Source organism: Astatotilapia calliptera, chromosome 3 (genome assembly GCF_964374335.1).
Source record: "Astatotilapia calliptera chromosome 3, fAstCal68.1, whole genome shotgun sequence".
Lineage (NCBI taxonomy): Eukaryota > Metazoa > Chordata > Actinopteri > Cichliformes > Cichlidae > Astatotilapia > Astatotilapia calliptera.
The window spans coordinates 83,692,272-83,715,638 of NC_137424.1; the positions used below are offsets into that span (position 1 = coordinate 83,692,272).

At 43.7% G+C, this 23,367-nt stretch overlaps 1 protein-coding gene across 2 annotated transcripts; it reads left to right on the forward strand.

Annotated features, from left to right (window-relative positions):
* Positions 1 to 5,292: 5,292 nt before the first annotated feature.
* On the forward strand, positions 5,293 to 22,548 carry LOC113018366 (E3 ubiquitin-protein ligase TRIM21-like). Of its 2 annotated transcripts, none has more exons than XM_080299551.1 (2): positions 5,293 to 6,119; positions 19,865 to 22,548. In XM_080299551.1, exon 2 carries the CDS (start codon positions 19,874 to 19,876, stop codon positions 21,530 to 21,532), a length of 1,659 nt encoding a protein of 552 aa, XP_080155677.1. In that variant the 5' UTR covers positions 5,293 to 6,119; positions 19,865 to 19,873; the 3' UTR covers positions 21,533 to 22,548. The 2 variants fall into 2 exon arrangements, with proteins under 2 accessions (XP_080155677.1, XP_026017215.2); XM_026161430.2 differs by lacking the exon at positions 5,293 to 6,119 and adding an exon at positions 6,734 to 6,913.
* The last annotated feature ends 819 nt before the right edge of the window (positions 22,549 to 23,367 follow it).

A 23,367-nucleotide genomic window follows, 5' to 3' on the forward strand; every position in this document is an offset into this window, starting at 1 on the left:
TGAAACAGGAAGTTCCGGTTCAGAGGAAGGTCGCACGCTGGACGGATCAATCGGTGGCCGCGTTACAGGACGCACTCGATGACGCAGACTGGGGCGTGTTCAAAAACAGCTCCGATGATGATGTCAACGTGTTTACGGAAGCGGTTGTGGGATTCATCGGGAAACTAGCGGATGATACCGTGGAAACAAAGACTATCACAATGTTTCCCAACCAGAAGCCGTGGGTGGATAAAACCATCCGCGACGCTCTGAGATCCCGCACCGCTGCCTACAACACGGGACTCATGACGGGGGACATGGACCCGTACAAAGCCGCGTCATATAACGTGCGGAGGGCGGTGAAAGAGGCGAAGCAGCGCTACGGGAGGAAACTAGAGTCACAACTCCAACAGAGTGACTCTAGGAGCCTGTGGCGGGGACTAAGGACAATAACGGACTATACAGGGAGTGCAGAATTATTAGGCAAGTTGTATTTTTGAGGAATAATTTTATTATTGAACAACAACCATGTTCTCAATGAACCCAAAAAACTCATTAATATCAAAGCTGAATGTTTTTGGAAGTAGTTTTTAGTTTGTTTTTAGTTTTAGCTATTTTAGGGGGATATATGTGTGTGCAGGTGACTATTACTGTGCATAATTATTAGGCAACTTAACAAAAAACAAATATATACCCATTTCAATTATTTATTTTTACCAGTGACACCAATATAACATCTCCACATTCACAAATATACATTTCTGACATTCAAAAACAAAAACAAATCAGCGACCAATATAGCCACCTTTCTTTGCAAGGACACTCAAAAGCCTGCCATCCATGGATTCTGTCAGTGTTTTGATCTGTTCACCATCAACATTGCGTGCAGCAGCAACCACAGCCTCCCAGACACTGTTCAGAGAGGTGTACTGTTTTCCCTCCTTGTAAATCTCACATTTGATGATGGACCACAGGTTCTCAATGGGGTTCAGATCAGGTGAACAAGGAGGCCATGTCATTAGTTTTTCTTCTTTTATACCCTTTCTTGCAGCCACGCTGTGGAGTACTTGGACGCGTGTGATGGAGCATTGTCCTGCATGAAAATCATGTTTTTCTTGAAGGATGCAGACTTCTTCCTGTACCACTGCTTGAAGAAGGTGTCTTCCAGAAACTGGCAGTAGGACTGGGAGTTGAGCTTGACTCCATCCTCAACCCGAAAAGGCCCCACAAGCTCATCTTTGATGATACCAGCCCAAACCAGTACTCCACCTCCACCTTGCTGGCGTCTGAGTGGGACTGGAGCTCTCTGCCCTTTACCAATCCAGCCACGGGCCCATCCATCTGGCCCATCAAGACTCACTCTCATTTCATCAGTCCATAAAACCTTAGAAAAACCAGTCTTGAGATATTTCTTGGCCCAGTCTTGACGTTTCAGCTTGTGTGTCTTGTTCAGTGGTGGTCGTCTTTCAGCCTTTCTTACCTTGGCCATGTCTCTGAGTATTGCACACCTTGTGCTTTTGGGAACTCCAGTGATGTTGCAGCTCTGAAATATGGCCAAACTGGTGGCAAGTGGCATCTTGGCAGCTGCACGCTTGACTTTTCTCAGTTCATGGGCAGTTATTTTGCGCCTTGGTTTTTCCACACGCTTCTTGCGACCCTGGTGACTATTTTGAATGAAACGCTTGATTGTTCGATGATCACGCTTCAGAAGCTTTGCAATTTTGAGACTGCTGCATCCCTCTGCAAGATATCTCACTATTTTTGACTTTTCTGAGCCTGTCAAGTCCTTCTTTTGACCCATTTTGCCAAAGGAAAGGACGTTGCCTAATAATTATGCACACCTGATATAGGGTGTTGATGTCATTAGACCACACCCCTTCTCATTACAGAGATGCACATCACCTAATATGCTTAATTGGTAGTAGGCTTTCGAGCCTATACAGCTTGGAGTAAGACAACATGCATGAAGAGGATGATGTGGACAAAATACTCATTTGCCTAATAATTCTACACTCCCTGTAGTGGCTCACTGGGGTGCATGTTCCTAATAGTGTGTTTACTTCATTAAACTGGATGCCATTTTTCTATGTTTTTTTGTCTAAGTTACGCTACAGCTGTTCAGAGGGAGCTGGAACAAATGACCCTTGCTATCTTCACCATCGAAAGAGTTGATCCCAGCACTCCTTCAGCCGATGTGGGTATAACCATTTAGTGTGTCCTGCATGACCTGGAAGACCTGGCCTCTGCATGCGCACTCTTAATGGGTGGGATATATGCACTAAATCTCAGTTAACCTCAAGACTGAAAGCTTTCTTTGAAGTACTTCAGAAGCTCTTCCTTCATCTGTATGTCAGCAGACTCTTGACCAAGGTACAGTTGCTCAAGAATAAACTGAATGAATAAGCCAACCCTTAATTTGGATGATGAATGTTCTGTCAGATGGACAGAAGTTTTTCGGAGGCTGAATGGGATAAAATGGTAATTTGTTGAAAATGACAGATAAAGGGAAAATTACATTTAAGAGAAATTTTGAAAATTTTGAAAAGTTTGTAAACTACTACAATTTGAGAGATTTTACTCTTGTGGGGGGGATTTAATTGAGAATCAAAGGATTTAATTGAGAGATGATACTGCACCAGAAATGTTGAAGGGTGGTGTGTATATTAGCGTTCAAGGCATATTGTTATGAGGTGGAAATATGTTCATATTCAGTTTGTGTTACATTGTGTGCATTGTAAAGGTAATTGCAATACATACTAAGAATAAGGGTAAGTTAGGAATGCAGGATGAATGTATAATTTGCGGACTTTTAAAGACGAACAATTGTTTCCATGTTAAAATGTTTACAACTCAAGCTTTTTGCCCAAACACTGGTAAAATAAACGTTGACAGTGGCAAGTGTTAAATGGTTACTGCTGTGCTGTTGCAAAAAACCGAACGCTGACAAGCTGTTTTATTGTTAGACCATAATGTTGGCATGTTTTATTAAAGTTTTAGTTGGGATGGTGATATAATTTTCTTTGATTGCTAATATCAGTGGGCTATTTATTATTATTATTATTATTATTATTACATTAATTTTTTTATTGTGGCTGTTGAGGTGGACACTTCACTTTGCATTGTTAAAGGAAAGCACTTCATTGGCGTTGTGTTACTGGACTGACCCTAAGCAATCATTGCAAATAGCAACTTTGCTATTCATTTAAGACACTAAAAGAAAAAAACACTCACAGACCTTACTAGCATCACATGTGCATAACTCAAGTGTCATCTTATCAATGTGTTATGTGGTCTTCAATGTATTTTTTTCTATTTCTGGTAGATACAGACATTTAATTTAAAGTCGTGATGTTGCATCTGTCTACATACTGTTAGTTACTAACCCTAATGAGCTGTCGTGTTTTGTTTCGGACCGGTTTTACACAAATGCTCACTGAATGTGTTGGCAATAAAAGAAATTTAAAAAAATAAGTTGGATGTACTTAATTCATTTGTGTGGAACCTGTTGACAAAATAGATTTAAGTAAAACTAATTAGTAAAGCACAAGGTGGCTGAAAATGTAATATTTGAATTAATCTAACTTAAATTTAACATTTTACTGCCACAAATAAGAAATGTGTTGAAGTAACTAAACTATCTAACCTGTAAATATATCATCTATGTTCATACAACAGAACTTGATTTAGGTAGTCTTAAATATCTCTTGTTAATCTTAAGTAGTTTTTTAAAATTAGATGAACTAAAGATTTTTGCTTTAAACTAACACAATGCAATTTCGTGGAACCTGTTGACAAAATAATTTTAATTAAAGTCAACGTTTCATTTTTTTGAGTGCAGAGGGAGGAGGAGGTGAACAGTGATGTTTGTTAGACATGATCAGACTGAAGAGGGAACATAAGAAGAGTTTCATGCTGGATTTGAACAGGACAGGAAGATAAGCTCCGCCCAGCAGCTGAGTCCTCTCTGCTCACACTGGTGTTGGACTGCAACATCAGGGAGTCTGCTTCCACATCTGGTTTCCACAGCTGGAGGAAGCTGTCCCACGAGCACGCCTACGCCCCTCTGTCATTACTGAAGTAGTGATGGTGTTTAATCAGTGTGAGACTGTTTCACTGGTCCAAGCAGAGATTTACATAAATGAGCTTTTATGAGTTCTTATATTATCTGATCAGGCCGTTTGCTCCTGTTAAAGATAAATGTGCATCGAACGTTGTGGGTATTCATGAGTCTAACAGTTTAAACCTGTGTGTGACGTTGTGTCCTTGAACGGCCCTGACAGACGGCTGTAGTCCATAATATTAATGTTTCCTGCTGACTGAAATAAGCAGCTGAGCTCTGTGAGGGCAGAGCTGCTGCTAACAGGTGAGTCTGTTACCTGGACTGGACTGAGTGAGCTGCTGTGTCACAGCTTTATCAGTGACACACTCAGCATGTGTGTGTGTGTGATATGTCATAGTGCTTGAAACACACATGAAAATATATTAAAGGTTGAATCTTTGTTCTTTTGGTTTGTGGAACAAAAATCACCAATGAAGAAACATTGAAGAAACGCGAGCGTAAAACTTGGTGTAGAAGTGCAACAAACGTAAGCCGGCTCATTTGATGCTGTGAAGCTTGAAAAGGATTTGCGCACCTACATCATTATTTACGGTTTAAATTGTGCTGCCTTCAGGTGCACCTGGTAAACTCAGGAATCTCTACTCCAAACCACAGCAGGTTGTTTTAGAGGCTTTTCTGGGTTAATGTTGGTTTGTTGGCAGAAACATGTCTGTGATCGCTGTGTTGTTCTTTTTGATGCAGGATTTCATGTAACTAAAACCATAACAATAAAGTAATTTTAGTACTTTATTACTATTACTACAAGTCTAGTGCGCATGCGTCAACTAGCATGCGTCAGCTAGCATGCGTCAGCTAGCATGCAGCCTGTTTCAGTTGCTCCTGCTTTTACTCTTTACTCTAATTTTTTCTTACTTATTTCTTTGTCCTTTACTGAGTGTGTCCATCTGTTTAAAAGCTTTCTTTTCAAACATGTGGATGGAGAGAGTTTTTGTTCTGCTGTTGCTTTCACTGAGGAATGGGAGCGCAGCACAGCAGCTACACACCAGAGATCAGCTGAGCCGCCTGATGCTGCTGTTGCAGATTAACTGGTGTCTCAGATTAACTGGAGACGGTCAAACAGATGTGTGACAGACTTTAAGGAGCTGCTGCCAACAAACCAGCAAATAAACACTGAATATTTCATGTGTGACATTTGTGAGGTGGCCTTAAACACAGTCCGTCAGTCTTTTTGCTCTTGAACAGTGAAATATTAAAAACTGTCTGGAGTTTATTTGGTGATGTTCTCGTGCACGAGGCGAAAACAGCAAACAAACGTCACAGTAAATCTTTCCAGCTGATGTTAGGCATCCTCCACCTGCTGAATCCACTTCAGCCTCTTCCTGCTCATCTTCCTGTTTAGAGGCACAGTCGGCCTGTAAATGGAGAAAACTGAACACAGGAATATTTGGATTTGCTTCTTTTTCTCTGCTCGTGTTCAACTTGTCTGATTCAAGCTGGGAATATTTATTAGAAACAAAGTGAATAATATTATTTTATTATCACGTTGATGCAGCACATGGTTCAGTTAGCTTTGTATAAACACGTGTTAGAAATGTTCTTCAATCAGCTCTTTTTACTCTCATTTCACAGCCACTACTTTTTACTTTTACTTGAGTAAAGAAGTTGAATTAGTACTTGGAGTATTTTTAACAGTAGTACTTCTACTTCAGTACACACTGTGTGTACTTTTACCACCTGTGTCTGAGACCTCCTTCAGGGTCCACCTGAAGCTCTCAGTCTGCTGTGGAAAAAGGAAATCCAGGTGAGTTTCTCCTGATCACCTGAGGCCGTCATTACTGTGTGAACCCACACACCACTCCTCACTCCTCCCACCCGCTGCACACAGTCACTGAGTACAGACCGGCTGATTCCTGTAAAGGGAGAGGCAGGAAGAGGCGGAGCAACAGCTGAAAAACAAGAAGCCCAACGTCATTTTGCAGAAGTGAAAGTGTGAGAGAGCAGCAGCAGAGCTGCAGTCGAGTCCTGTTTGTCTCTAAAAGAAGATTCACTGGAGTCCATCAGGTTCCTCTCAGCAACAGTGGTGAGTGCAGCTGATCACACTTCCTGCTTCTACACAAATCTTCACTCTGTTCAGGGCTCTAGAGCGCCACCTCATTTCTCAATGGTGCGACTAAAAAAAAATCCTAGGTTTTACTGGTGCGACCAGCCATTCGAGTAAAAGAAAAAGTCTCTGAAAGTGTCCGAGTGGTCACCAACAGACACACATTATGCCCATTTCGTGGTCTAAACCAATCAGAGATAGTCACCTCTGTGATTGGCTGTGGTCCATATGTTCCTGTGTGTGGGCGCATTTGAAAGTGCAGGCGGATAGAGAGAGGTGAGTAGCCTGGGCCTGATGGAAGTGGATGTAGCTGTGGGTAATGAGAAAAGAAAGTGGCTTGACCAGTTTCTCTGGCTAAGATACAGTAACACTGACAACATGATGCACTGCATTTACTGTGGTGAGTGTGGAAAGACCATGGGCAGTCTTGTGCCAAGGTGGGTATCCCTGACAGAATTAGTTTCCCCTGCGTCGCTGGGCAGGGAGAGCGGATCCAACTGACTCCGCCTCCGCTACAACCAACTAGATAAAATACAATTTAGTTTAGTGAAAATGTGAAAAATGAGAGTGACCGTTCAGTTTGTGGGTTACAAAAGTGTTCTGAAGGCAGGACTGTGATGCAGTTTTCTGCCTCGCCACTAGAGGGCGCGGCCGTTTTGTGAGTAATGTTTTGACTGGGATGGAAAATGGTGTTCATGAAGGCAGTGTCAATCACAAGTTATGCTCGGGAGCAGTTTATGTGGGTTCAATGAGAGTGTGCGTCCATAAGCCTGGTGAGTTACAGGATATTTCTTGTGTAAGAAGGATAGCCTGTATGTTTTATTGCTCTGGACGTCCTCTGTTTGTACATTTTCTATAAGCTAAGTTATCGCTAAGCTAAGCGGGCTAAGCTAAGCTAAGCTCGCCTAGGCCAAACTGAGTTCAGTTTGAGTTGGTGATTTGTTATGTGTATTTGCCTTCTTTAGTTGGCATCATAAGTGAGTGGGGCACAAGAGTTAAGTGATGGGAAGATGTTTATTTTCTTTGTTGTCAAATATGGTTCAGACTATAAGTAAAAGCCGCCAGCTTAGTATTAGGGCCTATAAGACAAGTATGTGGCTGTAATATGTTATATGGTGATTATTGTTGTCTATAATTTGATTGTAATTTGTGTTCTGTTTTCCATTCTGTTTGTAGAACCACACACACACACATACCCACACCCACACTAAATCTGCCATTAAAGAGCTGAACGATCATCCCCTGTCCTCGTTATTTTCTGGAGGGTCATAGTGGCACTTGACCTGTGCACACCCTGCGATCACCACCGTAGAACTGAACCTCATATCACAAATCATCATAACAAAAAGAATGTGACACATCTATTGTTCTCACGTGTTATCGGATGGGATTATTTCAACAAACAGTTTGACTGATAATTATTTGTATCCTTCTGTAACTGTACAGAACTGTAATGAGCTAAAACCTGATTGTCATTCTAAGAAGTGTTTTTGAAGTGGGTGGCTGTAGCTGAGGTATCAGAGCAGGTCAGCCACTACCCAGAAGGTCGGTCGTTCGATCCCAGGCTGCTCCATTCTGCATGCCAAATAACCTTGAGCAAACTACTAACCACATGTTGCTCTCCGATGCATCCATCGGAGTGTGAATGTGTATGAATCTTAGATAGAGCACTTAGGAGCTTAGAAGAAGTGCTTGTGTGAATGGGTTTGAGTGAGTGAATTAGTTGTATAAAGCGCTTTGAGTGCTCAGGCAGAGTAGAAAAGCGCTATTTAATTCAATTCAATTTTATTTATATAGCGCCAAATCACAACAACAGTCGCCTCGAGGCGCTTTATACTGTACAGTAGATAGAGAGAAAAACCCAACAATCATATGACCCCCTATGAGCAGCACTTTGGCAACAGTGGGAAGGAAAAACTCCCTTTTAACAGGAAGAAACCTCCGGCAGAACCAGGCTCAGGGAGGGGCGGGGCCATCTGTCAAGTCAAGTCAAGTCAACTTTAATTGTCAATTCTGCCACATGTACAGGACATACAGAGAATAGAAATTGCGTTACTCTCAAACCCTAGTGATTAGAAAAATGCAAATAAAATAATTAAAAAGTAAAAATTTAAATAAATACAATACAATTTTATGTATAACAAAAAAAAAGCTATGCAATATACAATATACAATATACAATATTCAAGTAAGGAGGCATAGTGGTGCAAAATAGGCAAATAGTGCAAATGGAGATGTAGTAGTATACGGTAAGAGATAGTGTAACAACAGAGTCTTATGAGGTAATGGCAGTCCAATGCTCCACAAAGTGACTGGAGCAGGCCAGTGAGTGCGTCAGAGAGTGAGTGTGTGTGTGTGTGTGTGACAGAGTTCAGTGAGACCGTGGTGGAGAAGAGGGGAGAGGGGGGCAGAATCGGGAGGGAGTTAAGCTTCCTGACAGCCTGATGGATGAAGCTGTCCTTCAGTCTGCTGGTCCTGCCCATATGGAAAAGATATATATATAAATATTATAAAGTTTGTATCTGTCTTGTGTGAAACTTGTATGAAAAGCATATAAGTGTGAAAACAGATATAAGATCCCTTGAAAAATTATATAATGAAACTTGTATGTTTTGGATACTTACTAAAACAATGTATGAAAGTAATGCGAAAGTGGCCACTTTCATGAGTAAATCATGTAAGCCTTATATGATTTACTCATGAAAGTGGCCACTTTCATGAGTAATCACATATAAGTTTTTACTATTTCTTTTCCGTATGGGTGGCCTGGAGACTCCGCAGTCTCCTCCCTGACGGCAGCAGCTTGAAGAAGCTTTGCATTGGGTGCGTGGGATCAGCCGCTATGCAAAGGGCTTTTTTAGTGAGACGGGTGCTGTAAATGTCCTGGAGGGAGGGGAGAGAGACACCAATGATCCTCTCTGCAGCTCTCACTATGCGTTGGAGGGTTCTATGACAGGACGCATTGCAGGCTCCAAACCACACAGTGATGCAGCTCGACAGGATGCTCTCGATGGTGCCTCTGTAGAAAGTGTGCATGATGGGGGCTGGTGCTCCTGCTCTTCTTAGTTTGCGGAGAAAGAAGAGACGCTGCTGTGATTTCTTGGCCAGTGCTGTGGTGTTGTACGTCCAGGAGAGATCCTCTGTGATGTGCACACCCAAGAACTTGGTGCTGCTCACTCTCTCCACAGACGCTCCGTCAATGGTCAGAGGAGCATGTTGGGTGTGCATTCTCCTGAAGTCCACGACAATCTCCTTCGTCTTCTCCACATTCAGAGAGAGATTGTTGTCAGCACACCACGTGGCCAGGCGTCTCACCTCACTTCTGTAGTCGGTCTCATCCCTGTTGCTAATGAGACCCACCACCGTTGTGTCGTCCGCAAACTTGATGAAGAGGTTGGAGCTGTGTGATGGAGTGCAGTCATGGGTCAGCAGAGTGAAGAGGAGGGGGCTCAGCACACATCCCTGCGGGGCCCCCGTGTTTAAAATGATGGTGCTGGATGTATTACTGCCGACCCGTACTGCTTGAGGTCTTCCGGTGAGGAAATCCAACATCCAGTTGCACAGTGAGGTGTTGAGCCCCAGCTGGACCAGTTTTTGAGTGAGCTGTTGGGGGATTATAGTGTTGAATGCTGAACTGAAATCTATGAACAGCATTCGAACATATGAGTCATTTTTGTCCAGGTGTGTGAGTGCCGAGTGGAGTGCAGTGGAGATGGCATCATCGGTTGAGCGATAAACTGCATTTCAAAAAACATTTCCCTTACCTGTTCGCTCAGGGATTAACATGTGAATTAGCATTTTGATTAACAACTTCATTTAAAAAATCCTGCTGCTATTCAAATTAGCCACACCACTGCCTCAGAGCCGTAACACCATCCATGGCTGCAGTATGGAACAGATGTGGGTGTGTCCTCATCTCCCAGAGGAGTCCAAATCGTCATCAAACAGCCCTACTGACACAAAAACGTCAAAATATAAACAACCAGACTATCAGCAGTGATTTAACTACTTTAAGACCTCTGTGAAAACCATTTACAGTATATATCACAGAATTTAAGGCCTTTATGATCACAGAGCATACAGAGAAAAGTACTAAAATGAATCAATTTCAGCTTTTGTTTCTCATGATGTATATTGTATTAATAATTACATTTCATTATCTGTCTTTACCCAGAGGTGGGTAGTAACGAGTTACATTTACTCCGTTACATTTACTTGAGTAAGTTTTTGAAAAAAATTTACTTTTAAAGTTCCTTTTTTGCACGATACTTTTTACTTTTACTTGAGTACATTTGTGAAGAAGAAACTGTACTTTTACTCTGCTACATTTGCAAAATTCGACTCGTTACTTTTTAAAAAAAATAATTAGTTTAACACATTAGATAACATGCTGCCAGTGGAGTTTCCAGTAACTTTTTCACCAATCAGATGTGGCCATGCAGTCACATGACCAGTTTGAAACTGTGGCGGGCAGAGCGGCCCAAGCGTTTCAAAGTAGCGGACACACGGAAAGAAGAGCCAGTTGTCTACGCTAGAGCTGAAGAGGATGAACACCCTTGGCCTCATATACTAAGAATGTTTCTCTTAAAAGCAGTACAAAAGAACAGCTATGTCTTCAGCGTCGGTGTCTTCAGTGAGAGCCAAAACAACAACTTTTCAGCGTGAAACAACTCAGCTGTGTAACCTGAGGAAACGGTAAGTTTTCTCTAAATATCTTTTAGCTGTGGTTTGCTGGATGTCAGTCTGATGTTACAGACGCTGTGTCGAGCTCGAGCTGCGAGTCATATTTTCGGCGCTACGTTGTAGTGAGATAAGGTTGTGGGTGTTTTGTGCAGCTTCAGCTGTCTTTTAACGGCTCGCTGGTTAGCTAGCGTGAGCTATAAGCTAACAGCTAGCCTGGTTAATGACGCTAGAGTTCCACGCACATGCAAACAGCTCGTCTCTACTGCTTTAACTGTTAAAACAGAAGCAATACTGCGGCTGACAGGGTTTATTATGTGAAGCAGCAGCTTGTTTAGTTTAAACAGTCTACATTAAGCTGGGCAAACACTGTGGGATTTTTTTCAGTCACGTTATTCAGCTCCTGCTCAAACTGTACAATTGAATCTCAGGGGTTAGAAGTTCATAGGTCACGATGCAGGTCTCACACTATACGGCCTGATGCTCTGATGCGACCTGAGTGCTCAAACTGTGCGTCCGTAACATGAAGCTTATCATACAAAATCTGTCTCTGGCTCTCCCTCTCTGTCTTTCACTCACACAGACACAATATAAATACAGTGTATGGCCAGCTTTTGGAGGCTAGCTCCAAACAAACATCTGCAGCTTGGCAGTGTATACAGCACTATAATGACCAGACCTAATTCTTTTGAAAACCTTACATCTTTCCACAGGTCTCAACTTCATCAGACATCACCTAGACTCAGAGCTGGATGAGGCCAGCACAAACAGCGGCCTAACCGACGAAGATGATGGATCCATGGGGTCAGGAAAGCCAGAAGCAGGGCTGGAGAGGTACCTTTCATGTCCATTCACTGGAGGTGTGGATCTATTGCATGGCGTTCCTCACATCAAGAAGCTGTCGATCAAAGTCAATACAGCTCTCCCTGCATTGCTAAATATGCAGAAATAAATGCAAACCCATACAATTTATGGTAAACTGAGCTGCCTTGTATGAACATATGTTAAAGTTGCCTCATGCTAATGTTTTTACCTGAGGCTGCTGTGCCATTTGGAGCAGAAATGAATATAAAGTTTACAGCATATCTTGTCACTGGAAATTGTTTGCACTGTTTATATATTTATATTATTTACTGCAGGTATTGGTGAAAAAAGCTTTATGTTGTGAAAAAATGAAGTCTGGAAATTAGAATTGTTGTGCCTTATTTTTGTTGATGTTTTTACATATATTCCTTTTGAAAATACTAAAATTTGTACATTTATTTATTTTTATTTGTCTGATAGCATTTATTTATAAAATAAATCGGACATTTCAAACAGTTACTCACTACTTGAGTAGTCTTTTCGCCAAGTACTTTTTTACTCTTACTTGAGTAACTTTTTTGACGACTACTTTTCACTTTTACTTGAGTAATAATATTTTAAAGTAATGCTACTCTTACTTGAGTACAATTTTTGGATACTCGACCCACCTCTGTCTTTACCACACATCAGGGCTGGACTGGGACAAAAAATCGGCCCAGGCATTTTGACTAGAGACCGGCCCACCAGTTATTATAGGAAAAGCCATAAAGCCTTTGAATGAAAACGAAGGCTGTTGTGACAGTGATGTACACTGTCTTGTTGGTATATGTATGATGTATGATGTACATTTTATATCAGATAAAAACTTTGGATGTAAGATTCAGATAATTACTTATTGGGGCAGGGATAGCTCAGTAGGTAGAGTGGTGGCCCCATGATCGGAAGGGCGGGGGTTCGATTCCCTTGAACAGCTACCCTGAGGTACCCCTGAGCAAGGTACCGTCCCTACACACTGCTCCCTGGGTGCCCAATGGCTTCCCACTGGTTCACTGAGTGAATGGGTTAAATGCAGAGAGGAATTTCCCCACGGGGATCAATAAAGTGCACTTCCTTTCTATTAAAAGCTAGACGTTTTAAATGAGAATAAGAAAGAAAAGTATTTCCCTGTTAATGCCCTGCCTGGCCCCCTGGCAAAACTTTCTAGACACGCCCCTGCACAGTTACCAGCTGTAAGCTACGTAGAAAAGGATCCTGGTGTTATTTGTCTCTCAGAAACAGTTCATAACTTCAACTCATTCATGTCACCTAAAAGGTAAACCTGTTTCTCCATCACAGCTCTGATGATCCAGTAAGGACATCTCCTGGTTTCATCTTCATGTTTCCCTCTCACCACATATCCAAACCGACATCATGACCAGCAGCTTTACAGCTGTGGCTCCAGCAAACATCAGCTGATACTAGAAATTAATATTAAATAAATTCTAACAACAGCTGATCAAGCTTAAACCTGCTGCTGTTGTTTAGCGCGACATCCGCTGGTTTCCTCTTTCTGGCGCAAAGTGGGCGATAAACAAACAAGAGAGCCGATCAGCTGATCATTGATCAGTTTTCATGATTGAAGTAGAAACAGGAGAGGGAGGGGGGAGAATGAGAGAAGAAGAGGCAGCTGTGCAGCGTAATGACAGAATAACTCCAGCTTTGTGTCTTTTTCTATTCTAGCTGAAGTCCGGGACAAACTGTGTTCCTTCTCAGCTCAATACGAAACGCGTAATATTTTCTCTCAATACGGGACGATTCCATTTTTTCCGGTTGGCAACTCTAATAATTAACCTTATGAATAAAATAAAGTTCACTATCAGTAACATCATAGCACCCACCCAGCTGTATAGAAACTCCGTCATGCTAGCTAGCACGCAGTACGAGTTATTGTAACTGACTAAAAAGTCAGCATAACGAATATAAACTCCACCTAAACTTGGTTTATATCTGACCCAGATAGACTGTATCTCATAACTTCTTACCTGAAGTTCAGTTCACCTGACACTCGGACGGGCGGCCGCCTCGGGTCTCTCCTCCTTCAGCCTCACCCGCTGGCCTCCACCACTTGCTAATGTTACTGAATCTGTGGACGCTCCGCCATAGCCACCACCAAACAATTGAGTTATTTTTACACATCTCCCAGCATCTGGCCAATCCACCACATTTCAGTTTTTACACCGTTACGAAAAAAAAACAAAAAAAACCCATCGGCCCATAAAAACGGAAAATCACCATCGGGTTTCTTCGGGACAGGAACAATGATGGACTCTTTGAAGCATGTGGGGATCACCGACTGAGATAAAGAGATGTTGAATATCTCCGTGAACACAGGAGCTAGCTGGTATGCGCAGTCTCTGAGGATACGACCTGGGATGCCGTCTGGTCCTGCTGCTTTCCTGGTGTTCACTCTCTTGAAGGCTCTCCTTACTTCATGCTCGGAGATGACGAGCACGTTTCCGGTGCTGGCAGTATCTTCCTGTCTGCAGCCGTTAGCGCCGCTAGCACTAGCATCGTTGGAGTCCTTAGCTGCAGCCTCGAAGCGAGCATAGAAAGTGTTCAGCTCGTCTGCCAGAGTCACGGCCGCGTTCGTCATACCGGTTGTTGGTGCTTTATAGTCCGTTATTGTCCTTAGTCCCCGCCACAGGCTCCTAGAGTCACTCTGTTGGAGTTGTGACTCTAGTTACCTCCCGTAGCGCTGCTTCGCCTCTTTTAGGGACAGCATCGCTAGCGGTAAGCGTAAAGGAGGTGGGCTTGCTGTTTTAGTTAACAACCGGTGGTGTAACCCTGCCAACATAACAATCAAAGAAAGGATTTGTTGCCCGGACACTGAACTGTGTGCTGTTGGACTCAGGCCGTATTATTTACCCAGGGAATTCTCTCACGTCATCTTGGTGGCTGTTTATGTTCCCCCCTCTGCTAACCCCACAGCTGCATGTGACACTATCCACTCTGCCATAGCTCGGCTACAGACTCAGCACCCGAGTGCCTTTATTGTGATCTCGGGTGACTTCAACCATGTATCACTGGACAATACACTACCAACATTCAAACAATATGTGGACTGTCCCACCAGGGGAGAGAAAACTTTAGACTTACTGTATGCTAACGTCAAGGATGCATACAGCTCCTCCTCCCTCCCCCCACTTGGTAGGTCAGATCATAACCTGATTCACCTCACCCCCCGCTATGTGCCAATTGTGAGGAGGGAACCTGTGACCACCAGGACTGTTAGGAGGTGGTCAGAGGAGGCAATAGCGGAACTACAGGGCTGTTTCGAGGTGACCGACTGGGAAACACTCTGTGAGCCTCACGCCGAGGACATCAATGGGCTTACTGAGTGTATCACAGACTACATAACTTTCTGCACCGACTCCATTGTTCCAGCTCAGACTGTTCATTGTTACCCAAATAACAAGCCGTGGGTGACTAAGGACATCAAAGCCCTCCTCAACAACAAGAAGAGGGCTTTCAGAGGGGGCAACAAAGAGGAGGTGAGGAAGGTCCAGGTGTTACTAAAGGACAAGATCAGAGAGGCTAAGGACAATTACAGGAGGAAGCTGGAGTGGAAACTCCAGCAGAACAGCATGAGAGAGGTGTGGAGGGGCATGAAGACCATCACTGGATTCAGGCCAACCAACAGCAGGGGAGCTGAGGGAGGTGAGAATAGAGCCGACGAGTTGAATCTGTTTTTCAATAGATTCGACACCACAGTGTCTGCTCCCACCCCCACAACCTCACCTGCAGTCAGCCTGGAATCCAGAGCCACACCACTGTGCCAGCCTCTCTCTTCACATGTTGCCTCCTGTGAGAGTCCTGACACCCCTCCCCCACCCATCACCTTCACTCAATACCAGGTTGAGATGCAAATGAGGAGACTTCACTCAGGCAAGTCTGCTGGACCAGACGGAGTGAGTCCCCTTGTCCTCAAGGCCTGTGCCCCCCAGCTGTGTGGAGTCTTTCATAAACTGTTTATGCTGAGTCTGAGTCTGCAGAGGGTCCCGGTGATGTGGAAGACATCATGCCTCGTCCCTGTACCAAAGACGCCACGTCCCAGTGGCCCCCAGGATTACAGGCCCGTGGCACTGACCTCCCACATCATGAAGACCCTGGAAAGGCTCATCCTGGACCAGCTGCGACCCATAGTAAGACCACACCTGGATCCCCTTCAGTTCGCTTATCAGCCTCGTCTCGGAACAGAGGACGCCATCATCTACCTGCTCAATCGTGTCTACACCCATCTGGACCAGCCGGCGAGCACTGTGAGGGTCATGTTTTTTGACTTTTCCAGTGCTTTCAACACCATCAGGCCGACCCTCCTGGGTGATAAGTTAGCAGCGATGCAGGTGGATGCTTCTCTGGTGTCCTGGATTGTTGATTACCTGACAGGAAGACCACAATATGTACGTCTCCCACAGTGTGTGTCTGACAAGGTGATTAGCAACACAGGGGCACCACAGGGGACTGTCCTCTCCCCCTTCCTCTTCACCCTCTACACCACAGACTTCAGCCACTGCACAGAGACCTGCCATCTTCAGAAGTTTTCTGATGACTCTGCGGTGGTTGGATGCATCAGCAGGGATGATGAGACAGAGTACCGGGCTGTGGTCGACTCCTTTGTCACGTGGTGTGAGCAGAATCATCTGCAGCTCAACGTGGCAAAGACCAAGGAACTGATCGTGGACTTCAGGAAGACCAGGAAACACTTGACCCCTGTTTCAATCCAGGGGGTCAGTGTTGACATTGTGGAGGACTATAAATACACACATTGACAATAAACTGGACTGGGCTAAAAACACCACAGCACTTTACAGGAAGGGCCAGAGTCGTCTCTATTTTTTGAGGCGACTGAGGTCCTTCAACATCTGCCAGAAAATGCTGAGGATTTTCTATGAGTCTGTGGTGGCCAGTGCGATCCTCTATGCTGTTGCATGCTGGGGGAGCAGGCTGAGGGTCGCAGATGCCAACAGACTTAATAAACTGATCCGTAAGGCCAGCAATGTTGTGGGGATGGAGCTGGACTCCCTCAAGGTGGTGTCGGAGAGGCGGATGCTGTCCAAGATAAAGACAATGTTGGATAACACCTCCCACCCACTCCATGACATGTTGGTCAGTCACAGGAGCTCGTTCAGTGAGAGACTGAGATTACCAAAAAGCACCACTGAACGACACAGGAAATCATTCCTGCCTGTGGCCATCTCCCTGTACAACGCATCCACTTAACACACTGTTTGCTGCTACAACTACACATGTTTCTTTTCCAAATATTTATTTATAAGTGACTTATGTATGTATGTATGTATATATATATGTATATATTGTACTATTCTTAGTTAGCGTATTGTCTGTCTTGTCTTAATGTTGGTTTAAAATGGAGCACTGTAACAAAAAATAATTTCCCCCAGGGATCAATAAAGTATTCTGATTCTGATTCTGATTTACCGCCCTCCGCACGTTATATGACGCGGCTTTGTACGGGTCCATGTCCCCCGTCGTGAGTCCCGTGTTGTAGGCAGCGGTGCGGGATCTCAGAGCGTCGCGGATGGTTTTATCCACCCACGGCTTCTGGTTGGGAAACGTTGTGATAGTCTTTGTCTCCACGGTATCATCCGCTAGTTTCCCGATGAATCCCACAACCGCTTCCGTAAACACGTTGACATCATCATCGGAGCTGTTTCTGAACATGCCCCAGTCTGCGTCATCGAGTGCGTCCTGTAACGCGGCCACTGATTGATCCGTCCAGCGCGCGACCTTCCTCTGAACCGGAACTTCCTGTTTCAGCCTTTGTTTGTATTTTGGCATGAGGAAGATGGCGGCGTGATCAGATTTGCCAAACGGAGGGCGGGATTGTGCCTTGTAGCCGTCCTTGACCGTAGTGTAGCAGTGGTCCAGTGTCCTTTCACCTCTGGTGGGGCAGGTGATGTGTTGATAAAAGTTCGGCGCTGCGCGTTTGAGGTTGGCACTATTAAAGTCCCCCGTCACAATAAGCGCAGCGTCCCGGTGTTGTGTCTGGTGCTGTGTGAGTGCCTCATGCAGCTCGCATAAGGCGGTGGCCGTGTCCGCTTGTGGTGGAATATAAACGGCACTTATAATGACCGATGTAAATTCCCGAGGTAGATAAAAGGGACGACACATGATGGACAGTAGTTCCAGATTTGGTGTGCAGGAGCGTGTGAGAGGAACAACGTTCGCACTGTTGCACCAGTTGTTGTTCACCATTAAACAGGTGGTCAGACTGTGAAAACAGGCACTCAGTCAGATGTTGAGCTCTCCGTTTCGCTGCAGGGTCCCTTCATTCTAAACTTATCCGTGTCGAGCCGAGTGTAAATCCCGAGGCTGAACGGCCTTTGTACAAGCACACACAATTTGTAGCAGGGCGAAGCTATGAGCTAGAAAAATCCAAGCTGGCAGACAGCCTGTGTCTGACCAACCAATCAGAGAGCTCCTTACATCCCACGGTGTGGCTAATTTGAATAGCAGCAGGATTTTTAAAATGAAGTTGTTAATCCAACTGCTAATCCAAATGCTAATCCACATGTTAATTCCTGAGCGAACAGGAGAGGGAAATGGATTTTGAACTGCAGTTTATTAAGGTGCAATTCAAAAAAGGTTTTTTAAATGCAGTTTATTAAAGTGGAATTCGAAAATGTTTTTTGAAATGAAGACTTAAAAAGCATTTTAAAAATCAGTTTATTAAATTTGAATTCAAAAATGAATTTACAAATGCAGGTTTTATTCTACAATTCATTAATTAAGCACAGAATTTTTTATTTCGATGCGCGTGGCTCTTGTGGTCCTTCATAGACCTTGAGCGGCCAATCACCTGCGGTCCTGCGTCCTGCACGACCGGTTCGGGCCAGTCTGGCGTCTGCAGACTGCTGCCTCCACCCCCTGGCTCGGCCTTTGCGTCTACGAAGCCCTGACTAGGGTGCGTTGTCATTGACTCCCGGCATCTTCACGGCAGTTCGGTTGCACTGTCTGCTCACTGGTTGTCTTACAGAGTTACCCCGTACATATGGAATATGTAATGGTGTGGAGAGATAGTCTCGATATGCTAGCGAATGTACGGTTATGGTGTAACCTTGGTTCTCTTAGTGAGAGACTATCTCTCCGCCGCTCTGAGACGCGTTCCAATCAAACTATCACCGGTGTCACGTCTGCACAGCTGTTTTATACGTGAGCTGTGGGACGTAGACGGGCGTGCCGGAGTGTCTTAAAGAATCCATATCCACACGCCACGACCAAGGGGGATCGTAACACCTTACATATGGAATATGTAACGGTGTGGAGAGATAGTCTCTCACTAAGAGAACCAAGGTTACACCGTAACTGTGCGATACAGCTGTCTTCATTAAAGATGAGTTCAGATCAAAAATGATGAACTGCATTAATGCTTTTTCTGAAGTATCAGGTCTGACTTTAAACATAAAATGTGTCCTGTTCAGATAGGCTTGTGTCCATAAAGAAATCAAAGGTATTCCTGTCAAACAACAAGTGACTTATTTGGGAATGTCAGTCTCAGAGGGTTATCTCTCATTTTTAACATTTAATTCCAAAAATGACAAATATAGATTTGATCTGTGGCTCCTGAGCGATCAATCACTGAAAGGTAGAATCCTTTTATCTAAAACAGAGGACTTATCTCACTTAGTGTATCCTGTAAAAGTCATAGATGTTCCTAAATCATTCAAAAAACAGTCGATGCTGCACTTTATAACTTTGTGTGGAAAAATAAATCTCAGTATTTAAACAGATGTTTACTAAATCATCCTGATAATCAAGGGTTTAAATAGGTTAAAGTTCCATACATCAGCTTAGATATTCAAGGTAAACTGGATCAAACATGTCATCAGACACAAACATAGATGATGGTGGCTTTATCAAAGGCTTCTTCTCTACAAGCATAAATCTTTGATTTGGACAAACAAATGTTTTAAAGACAAAAATAAATCAATGTTTTATGAGAAATGGATCCAGAATAATATTAATGATGTATCGCATCAAGTGAATGGAAAAGGTCATCTTCTTCCTTATCCTGAGTTTGTGACTAAACTTAAAGAAACCTAAAACTTCTTAAAACTTATAGAAGTCTGTTCGCTTTTCTTTCCAAGCTTCTTAGACTATTGATGCTTGTTTCTCTCTTTTAAAAGATGAAATTTAAATTGAATTTTGAATGAAATGTGTTTCTTTTCTTTCTCCCTCAGAGTGCAGACATGTCTGCTGCCGGCAATCTGCGATCTGAAGATCAGTTTCTGTGCTCCATCTGTCTGGATGTGTTCACTGATCCAGTCTCTACACCATGTGGACACAACTTCTGCAAAACCTGCATCAGTCAGCACTGGGACATGAATCAGAGCTGTAAGTGTCCCATGTGTAATGAGACTTTCAACATTAGACCTCAGCTGAGGGTCAACACCTTCATCTCTGAGGTGGTTGCTCAGTTCAGACGTGAAGCTCAGCAGAAAGCCAGCAGCAGCAGCTCAGAGCAACAAGCTGCCAAACCAGGAGAAGTTCCCTGTGACTTCTGCACTGGAACCAGACTGAAGGCCCTGAAGTCCTGCCTGGTGTGTCAGACCTCCTACTGTCAGACTCACCTGGAGCCTCATCAGAAAAAGGAAGCTCTGAAAAGACATCAGCTGATTGATGTTGTGGAGAACCTGGAAGGCAGGATGTGCACGAAGCACGATAAACTCCTGGAGCTGTTCTGTAAGACCGACCAGACATGTGTCTGCACGCTCTGCTCTGTTTTAGACCACAAGAACCACGAGTTTGTTCCTCTGAGAGAAGAATATGAAGGAAAGAAGGCAGAGCTGGAGAAGACAGAGGCTGAGATTCAGCAGATGATCCAGAAGAGACGACTGAAGATTCAGGAGATCACAGAGTCGGTGAAGATGAGTAAAGATGCTGCAGACAGACAGAAAGCAGAAGGTGTTCAGGTCTTCACGGCTCTGAAGGAGTCTGTTGAGAGACGCCTGAAAAAGTTCATAAAGGAGATCGAAGACAAACAGGAAGCTACAGAGAAACAGGCTGAAGGTCTCATCAAAGATCTGGAACAGGAAATCTCTGAGCTGATGGAGAGAAGCTCTGAGGTGGAGCAGCTCTCACGCTCTGAACACCACCTCCACCTCCTCCAAAGCTTCTCCTCCCTGAAAGCTCCACCCAGCAAGGACTGGACAGAGGTCAGAGTTCATCCACCATCATATGAGGGGACTGTGGTGAGAGCTGTGGCTCAGCTGGACGAGACAGTCTGGAAATATATGAATGACTTGTTTGAGGCTGAGCTGCAGAGGGTCCAACAGTATGCAGTGGATGTGACTCTGGATCCTGATACAGCACAAACTAATCTAATCCTGTCTGATGATGGAAAACAAGTGTACTGTGGTGATGTGAGGAAGAACCTTCCAGACAACTCAGAGAGATTTTCTTACTGTCCTATTGTTTTAGGAGAGCAGAGTTTCTCTTCAGGCAGATTTTACTTTGAGGTTCAGGTTAAAGGAAAGACTAAATGGGATTTAGGAGTGGCCACAGAGTCAATCAACAGGAAGGGAAAAATCACACTGAGTCCTCAGAATGGTTTCTGGACTGTAGTGCTGAGAAATGGAAATGAGTACATAGCATGTGCTGACCCTCCAGTCCGTCTCTTTCTTCTTCCTGGTCCTGAGAAGGTGGGGGTGTTTGTGGATTATGAGGAGGGTCTGGTCTCTTTTTATGATGTAGGTGCTGCAGCTCTGATGTACTCCTTTACTGGCTGCTCCTTCACTCACAAACTCCACCCATTCTTCTGTCCAAGTCTAAGTTATTGTGGTAAAAACTCTGCACCTCTGATCATCTGTCCTGTCAATCAAACGACATCAACGACTGATTTTATTTGATGAATGATTGATTTTTATTGAAGGGAAGAAATGAACATATTGAGTGTAAATACTCTACAGTGTCTGAATTGACCTAGCTAGAAGTCTGACTAGCTATCCAAACAGCTAAACATGAACCCAGAAACTCCAAAAAGTAGATGAGCTCTTAAGAAGTTTACTGGTTCTTTCATTTTCTGAAACTGCAACAATAAAGGGAATGTGCATTTTCTGTGCTCAGAAAGTGAGGACAGTGAGCTTTATTGTAAAGTAAAAAACATTGACTATGATCATATAAATGCACACAAACACATCTCTACACACATATGCAAATGCATTATATTGCCTGAAAAAAATTGGGCTAACTGCGCAGTGTTGCCTTGAGGCAACGAATGAAAATGAACAGTTTTATTGTATAAGTAAATTTTAAAAAGTAGAACAAACAATCAAATATGCTTCTTAACATATTCATGCACATACAAGTATATTTTAATATACATTTATTTCACTATAAACATGTAAAATAGTGATCTTTATCTTGCCTCCTAATGGAGATGTCTCTCATGTAGTACAGCTTGCAGAAAGGGGTCCCCCCCCCCCCCCCCCCCAAAAAAAAAAAAATGAAAGTCACCCCACCTTCAACTCATCATTTTTATTGGAAAGAGATGTGTCTGGTTGCATTATTTGACAAAAAAAAAGTGTTGTCTTTTTTTGAAGGGCCAGTGTAAGGCATGAAAATGTGGTTTGTTGCCTCAGGGCAATGCTATGCTGTAGAGGGTTAAGTTATTTAGCCAGACTGAAACTGTGCAGAACAGGAAGCTTTGTGCAGAGTTGCACAGGACATCGCCTATTTTTATGCTGCTAAGAGAGAATAACAGGAAACAGCTTGGGGTGAAAGAGTGTTGAGACTGTAAGTGAGGTGCCTTAGAGGGGGGAAGTTAGCTGTGTATTTCCTCTTTGAGATCTACCAGACTGCACTTTGGGTGGTGTCGGGTGGATCTACCACATATGTGCGTAATAAATATTTGTTTTTGACTGGACCTGCTCTGAGTATTGGTTATTTATTCTCAGCACATCAAAATGAATCGGAAAAGGCACTTGGCCGGAGGTGGTGCTGGTTGACTCGACTCCATTTTGACTGCACACAAAGTAAACTGCACACTTTAATTGTGAAGCAGAAACGCTGAAATCGGAGAAATAAAACATACGAGGGGAACGATAATGAAGACAAGATTTACTCTTGCTGTCCTGTGAACAGGATCGGCGTAGTGTTAATTGTTTGCTGTTTTCGCGATCACGTCACGCATGAGAATATCACCAGGTAAACTCACGACATTTTAAAACATTTTGCTGTTCAACAGCATGAAGACTGACGGAGTGTGTTTGAGGTAACCTCACAAGTGTCACAGATGACACATTTGGTGTTTATTTGCTGTTTTGTCGGTAGCGGCTCCTGAAAAGCAAGTCTACCACACATCTGTTCGACCAACGCCAGTTAATCTGCAACACCAGTTAATCTGGAACACCGGCTTCTTCGCTGTTCCGCTGCGTGTTGTTGTTTTCGTGACGTATCTTCCATCGACCAGACGATTGGTCGTCTACAGTGGGATTCAGCGTTCCTATCGGCCCAAGTCTACAGTGTCTACACTCACCGTAGATTCCGGGCCAATAATCTGGGTCCAAAACTCCGTCTCCATGAAAAGATGCAGTGCTTGAAATGTTTGATGGATGTTACCGTGTGAAAGCTTCAGTAAGAAAACCTACAGACAAAGAAGCCCCAAGAAACATCAGCCGTCTTCTTCAGGTCCTAAAGTCAAACAAACACTGCTGCGTCACTGAGAGTTACAAACTGACTAAAT